Here is a 15,001-nt window from a genome sequence, read left to right as displayed (position 1 = left end):
TCCCTTATTTTTATTCTTTCTTACAAATGAAGTAATTCAAGTAGAAAGCTTTATCTTTGATTCAGCTAGATGTCTGTCTAGCCACAGCAGAGGGCTGACTGCAAACATGCATATAGAAGAAAAAGTAATGACTGGCATTTTTGTTCATCTTCCAAATCACAACAGCATCAATGAACTGACAAATTATTCAAGTCAAAACTACCCATAAAATTTTTATTTTCAAGCAGAGTTTTAAAACATTATCACATGCAGAAATGAGTGATGTATTAAAACCAAGAGCTCTGCAGGATTCATGGAAGAATTCTACATCTCTACAGCAACATCCAATTATTTTAATATTTTTGAGAAGAAATGAAGACTCACACCTCACAGCCAAGAGACAATTACAGACAACTAAATTGATTTTGACTGAGATGCTTTAAGAAATGATTGAAGATTTATGTAATGTAGTTTTACAGTTACTAATTTTAAAATCAAAAGTAAACTTAGAAAAATTCTGCTTATCTAAAGAGCTATGACTGCATTTACTGTTAACTGCTGCGTTCCTTTATGTAAATTTTACAGGCTTTTATAGGTGAAAATAAAACATCAAGAATTAAAGCCTGAAGCCTGTACCTCAGGCAGTTATCTAACTGATTTAGATTTTAGCATGATTAAAGATGTGCCTCAGCCTCCATATGGCAGCATTAACTCATTAACTGTCTTCATACTCACATTCCACTTTCCATTTTATTAGGATGTTACACAAACCAACTTAGACTTTCCACATTTCAATTTTTTAATTGTAACTAGTATTCAGAGAAAATCTTCACCCACAGCACCATAAGGAACAAGATCCAGACCAAGAATCAGTGCTTTAGAATTCAATTTCATCCTTTTTTAATATATTTTTAAAAAAGAAAATGAACAGCACTTATGTGCTTCTATTGTTGCCCTAAGTCACAAGAAACATCTTGAACAAACATATTCTCCTCATCTTGCTGAGAAACAGAATGGCTATAGATAGGACAACACAAGATAAAGAATCAGATTAAAACTTTAAATAAAAAATACAGAAAAAATAAAAAAGTATAAAAAGGGCTAAGCACTGAAAGCAGTTCCTTTGTTCGTGATCTCTGAGGTGAAAGGTGTGCAAGCTGACATTCAGCTCCAAGTGCAGCTATGACAAATCAAATTTGACTGAAGGAAACTTCTTACTCAATCTCCTGGTTATCTTTTTGTTGTCATCATCAAAAATCTTTTACAAAGCCCCATGTATTACATAATCTCCTCCCTATTATCTGACTGTGATACTAATGTATAAATGCTGATGGGTCAACTGCTATAAGCAGCTGAGTTTCTTTGTTTGCATCAGAACTCCAATGGTTGACAGCCTTTTATTTTACCTTGCCTGTGTTAAAGCATAACCAATGCCAATATGTACACATATTGCTTACCTGTACAGCATAAGCAATTATTTTCTTCTGGGCTTCCTATTTTATTTCACTATTTTATTTTCTGTATAACTGATGGATGAAAGCTAAATAATAATTGTGTGTTCCCCCCACTGGTTATTTTTAAGCGCATGCCCCATGTCCTTCATTGAAATAACATTCTAATAGTGTTTTGCATTATCAAAACTGACCAATAATTACACCCACGTCCCAGTTATTTTTAGAGTGGATATCATAATACAGCCTGAGTGCATTTGTTGTAGTCTGCTTCAACCTGTTTATTTTGCCTTGAACCATAATATTGAAAGAGCTCACTCAAGTGAATTCCTACACAGCTGTTTTTCAAATGTAAAACAAACTCCTATTATAAAACCACAGAAAAGAGATCACACATTTACATTCATTCCTTCATTATCTGATGTCTACAGAGATACCTGCTATAATGTCAGAAACTCGAAAAACAAAATATACGAAATACATTCTGTGCAGCTTATAAGCTAGATTGATAAAGCAAACATATCTTCAGCCAGCACCTACTCTCCTTAGGCATCAGAGAAGCAGTTGTCCAGCACAGCCCTCCACAGATCTGAGAGGTATCAGTTATTTTAACATGTTTTCATTACTCAAAATTACACATCTGCCATGGTGGCTTACATGGTTACAACAGAAATACGCTCAAAACTACTGCATAACATCTCTAGCACTATTAAAAAAAAGAAAAGAACCAGGACAGAAAAATAGGAAAGCCTCAGCTGATAGAGCCAACTTAATAACCAAGCCAACTTAATAACCAAGTTCTAATCAAAAATTATTGTTTTCTCTTCATTTCATAGCACTTTCTGCCTTTGATACATAACAACAACATGAACCAACCCAGGAAATATTCCCTGATTTTTTCAGCTATATTCAAAGAGATCTGTAAATCTATTTATGTTACTTTCCACACACTCTTTTACACTGTTCATTTTGAATGCAACTATTAAACAAAATGCCTCATCTTACTGAAACACTTCTGTTTCATGAAAGAAACCAGTCTACTCATAAGAAGACTCCTGTTTTATCATCATCTATTAATTCTTACCTAGAATTGCAATATAAAAGTGGCTATATGTCATTTTATTACACAGTTTTCAACTGACTATTCCAATTTCTATTATGTCAAAAGAAATGAAATTATATTTACAATACCTGTAAATCAAAAACGTTCTTCAAATCATCAAGATAATATTCTTCAACTGCAAAAGGTCTGCCTTCCACCTTAAACACGCAGACTGGATTCAAACCATTATGAACTGGAAGTGCAAAGTAATCAGCTAATTCTTTAGAGTTGATGGAAGCAGACATCAATATTATCTGTTAAAAAAATTACAGCAGAAAATTAAATGCAAAATTAATGTAAAGCATTAATTTTAACACAAATTGTCTTGTTACATGGGACTCTCCATTTCCTCCTCATGTTAAATGATCTAATTCTGGTTACTACAGATATGTAACCTAAGGATATTTAAGACAATCAAACTAAGATACCCTAATCAGCACCTGGAAGAGAATGGCTCAGGCTAGAATGCCTAGGGCAGACAACATGGTGAAAATTCAAACAGAACAATACAGTACACTTGATAAAGATCTCACCACCACCCAAAGCAGAAATGCTGTAAAACCCAAAAGCATCCCCCCTAGAAAACAACAGGAAAGCAAACTAATGAAGAGGGCATTGTACCACTGTGCTCAGGCACAAGGAACATGTGGAAAGGGCAGGGTAAACCATGAAGTTTTCCAACATGATCCTGAAAGGAGAAATTTGAAAGGACATAGTTTTGCAAATATATGAAATCTGCCCCACTACAGCATGGACTGCCTCATGGCTCAACAGACAGTGACTGGCCTATGCCAGGGCAATAGGCGAAATGTAACCTTCTCTGAAGGCTATCCAAACAAAATCCAAGCTACATCTGCAGCTAGAGGCAAGGAATATCAAACTACCCCTCCTTCTAGGCAATCTTTGTAATCTGGACTCTAATCTGTGTGGAATCCTTCCAAAGTGGAAAGAAGTGACAGATTCTTCACAGAGTGCCTGAAGGGTCACATAACTGAACCAAGAGTTTGATGCAGTCCTGAAGCAAGAATTCAACAATCACGAATCACCAACGCGGCAGATGAACACATCACGAGAGATGGTAATCAAAGAAGACAGCTCAAGATCAAGCAGTCCAAAACCACTTGTGCAACACAGAGATGTCCAAAGACCCACTAGACAATACCAAGAACTGTTCTTAGTCACTATGGAAACTGTTTGGTTTGACCCAATAGAGCCACTCTTAGTCTCAGGTTTTCTTTCAAAACCCTATCCCAGCAAGATCAGCCTCAGAACAATCCAGCTTCTGCTCTGTGATCTAAAAAAAAATAATCTGCAGCAGCCACCTGCCAGAAAATCCAGCATAATTTGAGCTGGTTAGTTCAGCAGGTAGATCTTGTCCTCAGTACACCAGAATCACTCAACTAACTCCTGTTAGTTGATGCAATGTTGAATTACCTGCTGCTTCTGAGGTCTGCAACTTCCAAACCAGGAAACTAACACTTCACATACATTTCATACTACCCTAAGTTAAAAATGTTTTATTTCCTCTCTTAAATAGGGCTCCTTGCACCCTTTTGTTTCATGAATTCAGGGAGGATGGGAAGAGAACCTTACATTTTCTAAATGAATTTGCCACATCAAAGCTCCCTTCCTTTACAGTTTTTCTGAAGGGGCTGAAAAGGAATGAAGTAGGAGACAATGGGCTTAAGTATATAAATTCAAAATGAATAGCCCATTCCACTCTGCTCAAGGCCAGCAAGTGAGATCAAGAGTTACCCCTTCTTCAACATAAAAAAAAAAAATCAAAGGGACAGCCCTCCACTCTCTCAAATATAGGTCTCTCTCAGATTTGTACAATATTAAAAAACTGTCACCTGCAGAAACAAATGCAGAGAATGCTATAAAGGGGATAAAATTTTTCAGTGACAATTTCAAGAGACTGAAATGAAACTATAGAGAAAAATGAAAAATTTGTCAGGCACCTCTTAAAGAAAAATGTTGTCTAACAGAAAAGATGACAGGGCCTGTAGGGATTCCTGCCATTGAAACCAACCCAATAATCAGAATAAAGGGCAAACTTCTCACAAACTCAGTTTGAGCAAATTATTGCTCTTCTCAGTAGGCAGAGCCAAGTGCTAAAAACAGCTGAATAGTTTCACATAACTGTCTCTAAATCTAAAGACAAGAATTTTCTCTAAAATCAAAATCAGCATGAAAAGGGATAAAAAGTGAAAGATGTGAAGTGCACAGCCATGTCCTATGCCAAATGAAAGGGCACTTTCAGTGACAGCATGTTTGGAAGACCTAAAGATCAAGTTTGAATCAATGTGATGGACTGCACAAAAGAACACATTATTCCTTCCAATGGCAACAGAACCAGCCAACCTAGACTTTATGCTGAACAGGAAAAAAATCACATTAAACCATTTCCTTGAAGCACTTAAGAGACATGCAGTCTCACAAAGTATCTGTAGAGTTCCAAAGAGCTGCATAGCAAGATACTGAGAACTCCATCACTTTTCCTTAATTTCTAACATTTCAAGAGTTCACTACTTTGAGACCCCAAAGACTAAATATGTCATGCTAAATGTCTGTGAACTCTGCTTTAGTACAAAGGAGAATTGCCCAACATGCTGAGAAAAACCTCTGCCAAATTTTACTACCAGTCCTGCCCAGAAATTACAGCACAGCATTTCTGGCCTTTTGCTATTTCTTCAGATATGCTGTCCCACTTAAACAAAAAGGCTCAGTATTTCCAGGAGTTAATGCTACCATTTTAACAATAAGCACTGCCCTCAATACCCAATATGTAATTCTAGTCAAATATCCTTTGTGCATTTCTTACCCTTAAGCAGGCTTTAGAAACTAATGCATTTTAACATGAGGGGAAAAAAAAAAACCAAGTCTCTCAGAACACATTACAGCAGCCAGGAAAAGAATGCCCCTTAGCTTGCTTACTTATGAGAAGTGGGAAACGAAAAAATATTTTGGTAAAAAGCAATAACATGGTAATTCATGGCAAATTCTTTAAAACAGTGCCTTCATAGATAAAAGACATGCAAAAATTTTCTGGCAAGATAAAAAGCAGAATTCAGTTTGAACCCACCTTCACAGACTGTGAATTTGTACACAACAGTTTACGGGTCACCAAGAGCAAGAAATCAATTTCTTCTGTACGCTCGTGCACCTGGAAGACATTACCCACAATTTAATTTTCATTAATTCATCCTCTTCTTTTTGACAATCTCTTACTTTCCTACTTTATTTTATGCTTTATTTTTGTAACTTGGAATAATAATACATTTTCATAGAAGGAAGCACACACCTTTTGAGCCTAGGCATGCTAACAACACTTTAAAATCCCAACAAGAGTCTTCAGATGACTACAGAACCCTCTGTGAAAATCATGTCACTCTAAAGCTAAAAAAAATCTAGAATAATGACTAGAAAATCAATCTGGAGCTCTAACCACTGGTTGTACTAGAGCTGTCAGTAACAGATGAAGTCTGTGATACTGATGCTGGGTAAATCAATTGTACTGTTAAGATCCCAAATGATCCAGGGGCTGTTTTGGTTTGTCTGAAAACGAAGCAAATCAAATAGATGTGCCTCATTCCCAATGGCTTCCAGCTATGATGCAATACACAGCTTTTTTCTAAAACATTCATTTACACCCAATTCTTTATATAACCTAGCACCCGAGCCTTCTGCCTTGCTCCTTACAGTAAATACTTCTTCCCAACATTATCCATGATGAACATATCCCTTTCTTGAATTACAGTTTAAACATTTCAAGTGCAGCAGCTTTTTTTGGAGTTCAGCCTTCACAAGTCAACATTCATGTCCTGGAAACTAATTAGCATGTTCTAATATAAGGTAAACAGGAGACATATTAAATGCTGTCCTGTTACAAAAACTAATTTAGCTAAAGTAGTTTTCAGGCTGACAGTAAGGTTTCACTGTGAGAAGTCAAGATTTTTGGTCCTAGTTTGTTTAAGTATGGTCCTAAATGTCTGCAGTACACTGAGAAGGATGAGACCTGCAATTAAAAATGTTGTGGAGAACATTCAGTGGTTAAAAACAGTGACTGTGGACTCAAGATCACAATCTCTGTAGTAGGTATGGAGGAAAAGGTGGCATATGATCAACAGGAGGGACCAGAACCCTGGCTGGGGAAGAAAAAAACCAGACACAGTCTTGACAGATGGATGCTGCTGAAAGAAGTGGTACAAGCCAGTAACATCAGTTCAAATTACAGCACCTAAGAAAACAAAGATTGAAAAACCTCTGCATAAACCCATTCTCCTGTGTAAGGGGCCAGAAAACTTTATTCATTCATTTTCATATGTAATGAATAAATCTTAAAACTAAAGGAACAGCAACACTTCATGTGTGCACCTTCTGTGGTTCAGCTTCTGAATCTACATTTAACCTAAATTTCCTCACTAAAGGAAATGTTATGGTTTCCAACACTCTGGTAATAGACTGGAGGGCTCAAATCTTATCCATGAAGGCCACTGATACAATTCCTCAGGCTTTGGGGGTTTTTTGCTCTTTTTCTGTTTGAATGAAGCATTAAGTTCTCCTTATACAAAAATGTAACTACTTGCTCAATCTTTTCCAGGTTTCCTGTGTACCATCTCAAATGCAGTCATGACAGCCTTGTTACTGTAATAGTCTAATGGTACACTAACTACTGTCTCCCTGGTCCTCAAATATCCAAGAATTACAGTAGTCTCAGCTACAATGTCAGTCACAGGATAAAAATTTTAAATGGCACTTATTAAAGAGACAAGCTAAAACAAAACACACCAAAAAAAAAAAACCAAAAAAAACCCCAAAAACTACCCAAAAACCAACCAACCAACAACCTCCAGAAAAAAAACAAAAACCCCAAACGCCTAAATCCTCTTCTGTATCCCTACATGCCAAGATGTTGTACATCCTACATGAGATTTACATTCATGGTTTGTGACAGCACAATTTCACATCTGACTATGACTAAAAGTCAAATATTGCTTTCCACATAAAAGAAGCAGAAACACATGTAAAAATATATGAATTACAAGTGTATTTTCTTTAGCTTCTTAGTGAAGTGACAGCAACAATAATGAATCCTCATGAGTGAACTGTACCCACAACAGGAGAGAGAACTTCCACAGAGAGATTTTTCAGGACATCCCTGAAGAATAAAGACATTTTAATTTACAAGTAGGTAAAAAGTAGCTGCCTTCTCCTGACAGGCCTAACTGGACAGGTTCTTGAATTCCACAACACCGATTTCAAAAAACATTTCAAGGCACCTATATAAAAAATTAAGGACTCCCAAAAACCCTCCCCACACCCTCAATTCCAAACTTGGTGCTCAAAGGAACACTGACAAGCCTATTTCAGCAAGTGTTACATTAGACAACTTATATAAAATATCTTTAAAAGTACATATCTGCATTTCTCTTTTCTTGTGTGGTAAGAGACAAAAGAGGTTTTATTATTATGAAAATGAAACTTAGATCCAGAAACTTACTTCATCAATGAAAATGTGTGTGAACTGAGTGAGGCTCCTGGCAGAAACAATTTTCTGAAGAAGAACTCCCGTTGTCATATACAGCAACTTCGTCTCCTTTGTCGAAACGTTCTCTAAACTTAACTAACAGCAGAAAGAAAAATACATACTAGCTGGAAACTTATTTATTGTAGTTAGTGTAGAAGCATGCACATCAAAGAACTCCAAAATCAAACACAGTGTAAAGCCATCAAAATTATTTACTCCAACTTGCACAAGTCTCCATAAACAAGTGTTCTTAGCAGAACCAATTAAATGGTTTTTCTTTGGGAGAAATTTCAAAAAAAATTTAAACTCTGAAGTTTTATGAATGAAATTCCTTGCTGGGAACTTTAGACTAAGAATTCTTCAAAGACTTCTAAAGGTATACACATACACCATCCTTTCCACTGATATAAAGAGCAAGAAAAAGATTTTGCCAAAATGTGGTTTGCTTACAGGACAGGAAAGGAAAGAGGTTTAAGTTATCACCAAGACCAGGCAACTTACTCCTAAGAGAAAGGTTCTACAACCCAATATGAAACAGATTTTTGATTTCTAACATACTTGTATACCTTTGGCTATCTCAGGTGTAACCTGCCCAGGCAGGCAGAGCTGTGAGCACCAGGCTTTACATCAGCCCAGAGCAGACACATGTGCACTCCATTATTTCCCTCTCTTTCTGCTCAGCTCACACAGCTGCTGGTGAGACAAGCACAGCACATCCACATACACTGTCCTGAAGACAGTTTGGAAGCACAGTATCATCTTAAGTCTTTGAGACTCAATAGCCTGATTAATCAATTTAGCAATTTAATAACAAATTAATTCAAAGTACCAAAAATCACGAAGGCTTTACACATAAATTACTTTGAAAAAAACAACATACATAACTGTCTTGGTTTTTGCTGGGATAGAGGTCATTTCCTAGTAGCTAGTAGAGTGCTGTGTTTTTGGGATTTACTATGAGAACAATGTTGATAACACTGGTGTTTTGGTTACAGCTGTCATGTTTATGATGTGGCACAGAAGAAAACAGATATGGGATAAGAGATGAAGCAGAAGCCTGACATGTAAGAGTTCATGTTATGAAGAGCTCTGCCACTCTCAGTTAAAAATCAAACTCCTCCAGACCTGAAAACTGTACAAAATTAGATTTAGGGGTAACAAAGAACACCTAACACACATAGCATATTAGGAAGTAATCTGAAGCTGCAGACCTCTGAAGAAACAGAAACCTCTAAATGCACGCTAGCAAGCATACACATATTACCCTAAGTGCAAGAAAGAAAGAAACAAGAAAGAGAAGGAAGCAGAGAAGAGCCCAGCAAATATTGCTCTGAGCAAAGGACTCCAAAAGCAGAGAATTCTCCATGAACTGTCCCCACTGTCCCACTGTGTGAACCCACTGGCTGAGGAAGCAGAGCAGCTCATGCAGAGACAGCTGTGGCCAACCCAACAATGAAACCACCATCACAGCAGCTTAGGGTGGGTACTGACAAGGAGCTGATCAGAACACCAGGACCTGTGTCAAAACAGGAGTGTGGCATTAAGTTTAAACAGAGGGGCAGAACTGGGCTTGAAGCTGAGTTGAACTAAGCAAAAGGAAGAGACAGATTTAAGAGGAAAAACTAGCTTGAGTTTTTCGCATGTTAAAAAAGAACAACAGATTGTTTACAGAAAAACCTGGTCATATATGCATTAAATGCTGACAGAGCTGACAAGTAAATGTAGTAAAGTCAAACAGATAGTATATTACTTAAGGAGCTGAAAGGAAAAATGACATAACATAGTTCTCCTGCAACAATTTCAGTGATTAATAATGTAGACATGTCTGATGCAGACACATTTTCTGTTGGAGTCCCACCAGGATTTACAGTTGTTCAAATGTACAAGTTGATTTAATTACAAACATTTAGCAGGAGACAGATAAAAAACAGCAATTCCACTTTAAAAGCAGATTCTCTAGTATTTCTTCAGTATGCTAGACATGCTTAAAAGTAATCAAGGAATGATATGCAGTACTTTTTAATGCATTTTTAAATACAATTTGGATTGCCTCATACCTGGTATCCTACAAATCCACCAAGTGTCCACGATCTTTCCTTGCTAATCCACCTGGCAAGGCTGCTGGCACTGATTTTCCGAGGCTGGGTAACAGCAATGTTGCAGGGCATAGACCGGGTCATGCAATAATCCAAAATATACTGGGGAATCTGGGTGCTCTTTCCGCTGCCAGTCGCTCCTTCCACAACCACAACCGAATTGTTTTGTATGAGAGACACTATCTGAAACAATTTTTCAAGAAAACTTGTAAGTATATGAGTTTTAAAAGATATAAAGAACTCAAACAAATATAAACAAATAAAAGAACTCAAAACAGGTTTCAAACAGATTTGAAATATCAACAGCTTCCAAGCCACAAAGCAAGTTTCTTTAGAACACTGTGCCATCTTTTCTATCAGAGATAACTGGAATGCTACAGTGCATCAGAAGATGACAGAAAAGAATATGGGCACACACCCATGTACATATTTTACATGAATACCTATGAAGTGTAAAAGCAAGGTTTCTTCCTCTAAGGAATTTGATGCAATGGTTTTGTAAAAAACACGGAAGTTTTGTACAGTGTTTAAAACAGGAACGGAAATTACCTTGCAAAAAACAACAGAAACAAACCAACAAAAAAAACCACTCAAAAGCCACAACAAAACACTATCATTATTTCCAGCTTTATTCCATGAGAGAAAGTAAACTGACATTACCTTTTCCCTGTGTTTGGCTGTAGGCATATCCAAATATTTACACTTACTTATTTGTACAGAAATTGAATCATTTGATTCACACTGAGACAATGAAGTACCTAGGCACAAAAATAAACAAGAGTAACATTTCAATAGAGAAAGGAAAAGACCAGCAGGACATTATGATGACAGTATTTGGAAACCTAACTTCTCTAAAATGGGAACCACATACTTTAAGTATTAATAGAAAAAATATTTTTTTAGTGTTAGTAGACTGAAGAGATTTTCTGTATTTATGCAACTGCTGTTTTACTGGAAGCAACTCTGAAAAACATGGCTTCTATGTTTAAACCACCATCAGTGGAAAGGATGTATACAACTCTATGTTTGTCTCTTAATTTAAAAAAATGGATTCTTGCAGTTTGCATTAGAATTCTATCTGTATACCCAAGAATTTTTTACAATACTGAAAAAACTATGGCTTATTCAGGTACCCACGTTGTTTCCCTTAAAGTCTATTGGATTCACAGTACAAAATAACCAGTAATTTGATATGAATACCATTATATTTCTACCACTTGGCCATTAAAATCTGCTAAGCACTATAATGACCTTTCAGTGTGATACCACACTGCAGTCTCTTGGCAGTAGTCCCCATTAGCACTGGGTAATACAGAACAAAAATCTTTCAGTGCCAGCCTAAGTTTCTGCTCAGAGGTCTGCAGTCAGTTTGACCATGCAGAACAAAAGAACAGGTCTGGAGGTGCAGAAGGGGAAAACCTGGACAAGACTGTGGTAAACAACAATTTTGCAAGTTACAATTAAACAAATAGTTAAAATACTCAAAGCCTAATGAAATCAAAAATAGGAATGCTTCCCATTTGAAATGGGTTTCACCAGGTATTACAGTGAAATGGATACTTACATACAGGTAATAAAACCCTATACTTCTTTTTTATGGTATTTTTTCTCTAAGAAATAAGAGCAGTGAGACAGACTTCTATTATTCTTTCTACAAAGGCAATAATTACTTTAAAATAAAGGCTACAGGCTAAATACTTGACTGCAGTTACAGCTCTCTTTCTTTGGAAAAGTAACACTCTCACACAGCAGTGAAGCAGAAGCAGGCAGAACAGCATCTTAGCTCGGTGCCAGACCTCAATGAGTTCCCAAATTGTCTCCAAGTGTCAAGGAATACAAATTAAGTTATTCTAACACTAAAAAAAAAGCCCCAAAACTGGACAGCTCACTATGACAGTTTCATAACGTACTAAAAACCAGAGTTCTCCTAAAGCCACATTCTGCAACAGGAAAAATTCTTTTACCTGGACTCTGTAATGCAACAGTGAAAGGTGATCACTGCTCAAGGATCTACTTAGCACCACTAAACACAAACAAAACTAGAATTTGATAGCAGCCCCCCTCTGAAAAACTAACTGTCCTTTTTAAAATACTTTTGGTCAAGGTTCTAAATATATTCCCCAGAAAAATGTGTATATATAGCATTCTGCCAGAGCAGCACTGCACAAAGGCTGCCTGGCTTCCCTCTGGCACAAACATGTCACAACTGAGACATCCATAGCTGTGTGTGATTTGACCAATGCTGGAAGAAACCTCAAGCTGCCAGGGAACAGATCCCAGTAGCAGCAGATTCCTGCTAAAGCAACATCACCTTTCCACTTCTGTCAGGTTTTCAAAGAAACAACTGCAATTTTTAAAAGTTAAAATGTTAAAAGAATAAAGTAATTTTTAATAGTGCTTATAAATAAGGAGTGAGGCACAAAAAATTCAAAAGGTAGGGTTCATATAATAATTCTCTGTAATGCAGTACAAACCACAGTGTATTAGTAAGAAATCATTAACCTAAAATTCAATTAATATTTTAAAAACACAAAGAAACAAACCATAAGCAAAGAAACAGCCACCAGTATTCACGTACCTGCTGAAAAACAATTTAATTAATTTTGTATGTATCATTTTTTTCACTGATAAATCATAAGTTTTTTTAATATTGCTTTTTATATAACATTTCTAGGACAGCAACATCTTACTCTCTCCTAAGCATCTTACTCTCTCCTACTCTCTTTTAAGCTGTCAAAAAAAAATGATACCAGAAGTAAATGATGATCCAGTGTTGGCCACAATCACCACACAGAATTTAAGGACAGCCATACAAGCATTTAGCAGATGCTGCAAGTACTGAACACTGTATGGTTTGTTTCTTTTCTCTTCAAGACATCCCTCAAAGAGAAAGAAACATTAGTTTGCTTGGGGAGCTAATACTACAATAGCTGTGAGACTTCAGTCTGCAGAGACAGAACAATTTTGGGCTCAGCAAACTGGCAGCTTGAGACAAACACTGACATGACCCAAGCAGCAATGAAAATGCCCCACCCTAGCAAAGTGAGGATAAACTCCATATGAAATCTCTTATGATCCATAGTAAAAAACAAAACAAAATTGAGATGGGGAACCTGAACAGCTATCTTAAAAGACCTTAACAATTTCATCTTTATTTTTTAAACATGAAAGCTGTTCTGAACCATGAAGACCTGCTGCAGAAGAGAATATTTCAATGTACACCCCAATGAAATATTATTCTACTGATTTAAATAACCATTCAACTGGGAACTCTATATCATACAGTGTAATTACCTTTAAATGTTTGAGCTTGCTTGAGGTTTTCCTTTTTTATTTTTCATATCGTGTAAGTAATAAATCCCCCAATGATAACTAGTCTTCAGAAAAGCTGGTCATTCCTGGCAATACAGATGAATCTACAAATTCAGCTACAGGTCTACAGAATTATCAGCAAGGGAGGCATAGAGTTTTGCTTTTTCAATTGCTTTTACTTTCTGAAAAACATTATTGGGACTGGGACAACTGACCCAACCAATGCACACCTGTGTCAGGCATTGTGCTCTAACCTGCAACTTGGATTCTGACATAGAATGCAGGATGCTTCTAACCTGAAAACAGTAAACTGAGGAAGCAGGCAACTGCCACCCATGCTGGTTCAGGACCAACAAAATATTTCAGTGTATAAGAAGCATTAATTCCAGTCCAGAATAATTCATTTCTCTATTCAGAGTTGGTGCAAAAAAAGAAACCGAAAACTCGGTTATGGGAAAGATTAATTTCCCTGCTCACTTCCCTTTCAATTACTATGAAAGCCCTGTAGAGACAATGACTAAAACAGTCCAGTGCCTATGCAAAGAGCAATTTTTCACTATCTCAGTATTACAGCCCATACAGCAGATGTACTCCCTCTGGTACCTGTTTCCTGAATTGAATTTGAAGAGATCCTTTAACATAAGATTAGATTTTTATATTGACCAGTTCTGGGAGAAGAGTTTGTACTGGTGTATCTTGCTATCTGCCACTAAGCAACTAAAATGAGATGCTTAAAAAAAAATATACTTGAAAGTACTGGTTAGATTAATCAGATGAGATGCTTATTAAATCACTGATGATTCTTCTGCTGAGCCACAAAGACACAAAGTGATGACAGTTTGCAAGGAAGCTCATAGGAAAGGAAAGCCACAGGTAACAACTGGCTCCTACACTGAGCCAAAAAGCAAAAGGGCTTCCCAAAACATGGTGCTACCTCAATCAAACACCAAGTACACAAAGGTGCTGCTGATTGATCCTTGATAAGCTTAATTCAGAGAATTCCTAAGAAAATACTTGTCTGGTGAGACTTCCTTACTGCAACCCTCTTCACCTTACACAGATCTTATATACAAAAGGTTTTGGGGTGAGGATCTGTGCTATGAATAATTTTACTGGCATGCATCTGTTCTGAATTTAAAATATATAAAGGTACCAAAAAAATTCAGTTTCTTATATATCAGAAAGAGTGTTTAAATTTATTCTTCTCTGAAAGAAATTACTTCAGGTGGGAAATGGAAGACTTCCAAAAGATATCCATTTATAGGCAGGAAAATCATGAAGACAGAGGAAAAAAAAAATTCTGCCATCCACAAAGCTTCATGAAAATAAGGTTTTTAGAAGCTTTCTGAAGTTCAAAGCTCTAGTATATACAGTTCAGAATTCCTAAATTTGGTAAAAAATAAAATTTCTACATGATGAATAAAGGGGTAAGCGTCCCATACACCCAGCTCTGGCAGGTTTCCCTCTGCACAACACCCCATGACCTCACTGAATCCAAAGTGTGTGAAACTGGAAGAGCCAGTACCAAATG

The 15,001-nt window shown here is 36.7% G+C and overlaps 1 protein-coding gene across 2 annotated transcripts in view; it reads right to left on the bottom strand.

Annotated features, from left to right (window-relative positions):
- The window catches only part of TDRD9 (tudor domain containing 9), a 62,536-nt gene that overhangs the window by 34,571 nt on the left and 12,964 nt on the right, over nt 1-15,001 (bottom strand). For both annotated transcript variants that reach the window (XM_077180759.1, XM_077180760.1), the window contains exons 3-7: nt 10,819-10,916; nt 10,120-10,341; nt 8,036-8,158; nt 5,618-5,698; nt 2,622-2,786 (exon numbers count right to left, since the gene is read on the bottom strand). In XM_077180759.1, coding sequence (XP_077036874.1) covers nt 2,622-2,786; nt 5,618-5,698; nt 8,036-8,158; nt 10,120-10,341; nt 10,819-10,916 — 689 coding nt within the window. The remainder of the gene's footprint in view (nt 1-2,621; nt 2,787-5,617; nt 5,699-8,035; nt 8,159-10,119; nt 10,342-10,818; nt 10,917-15,001) is intronic.

Source organism: Agelaius phoeniceus, chromosome 6, assembly GCF_051311805.1.
Source record: "Agelaius phoeniceus isolate bAgePho1 chromosome 6, bAgePho1.hap1, whole genome shotgun sequence".
Taxonomy (NCBI): Eukaryota; Metazoa; Chordata; class Aves; order Passeriformes; family Icteridae; genus Agelaius; species Agelaius phoeniceus.
This window is presented reverse-complemented; position numbering and strand designations above follow the sequence as displayed.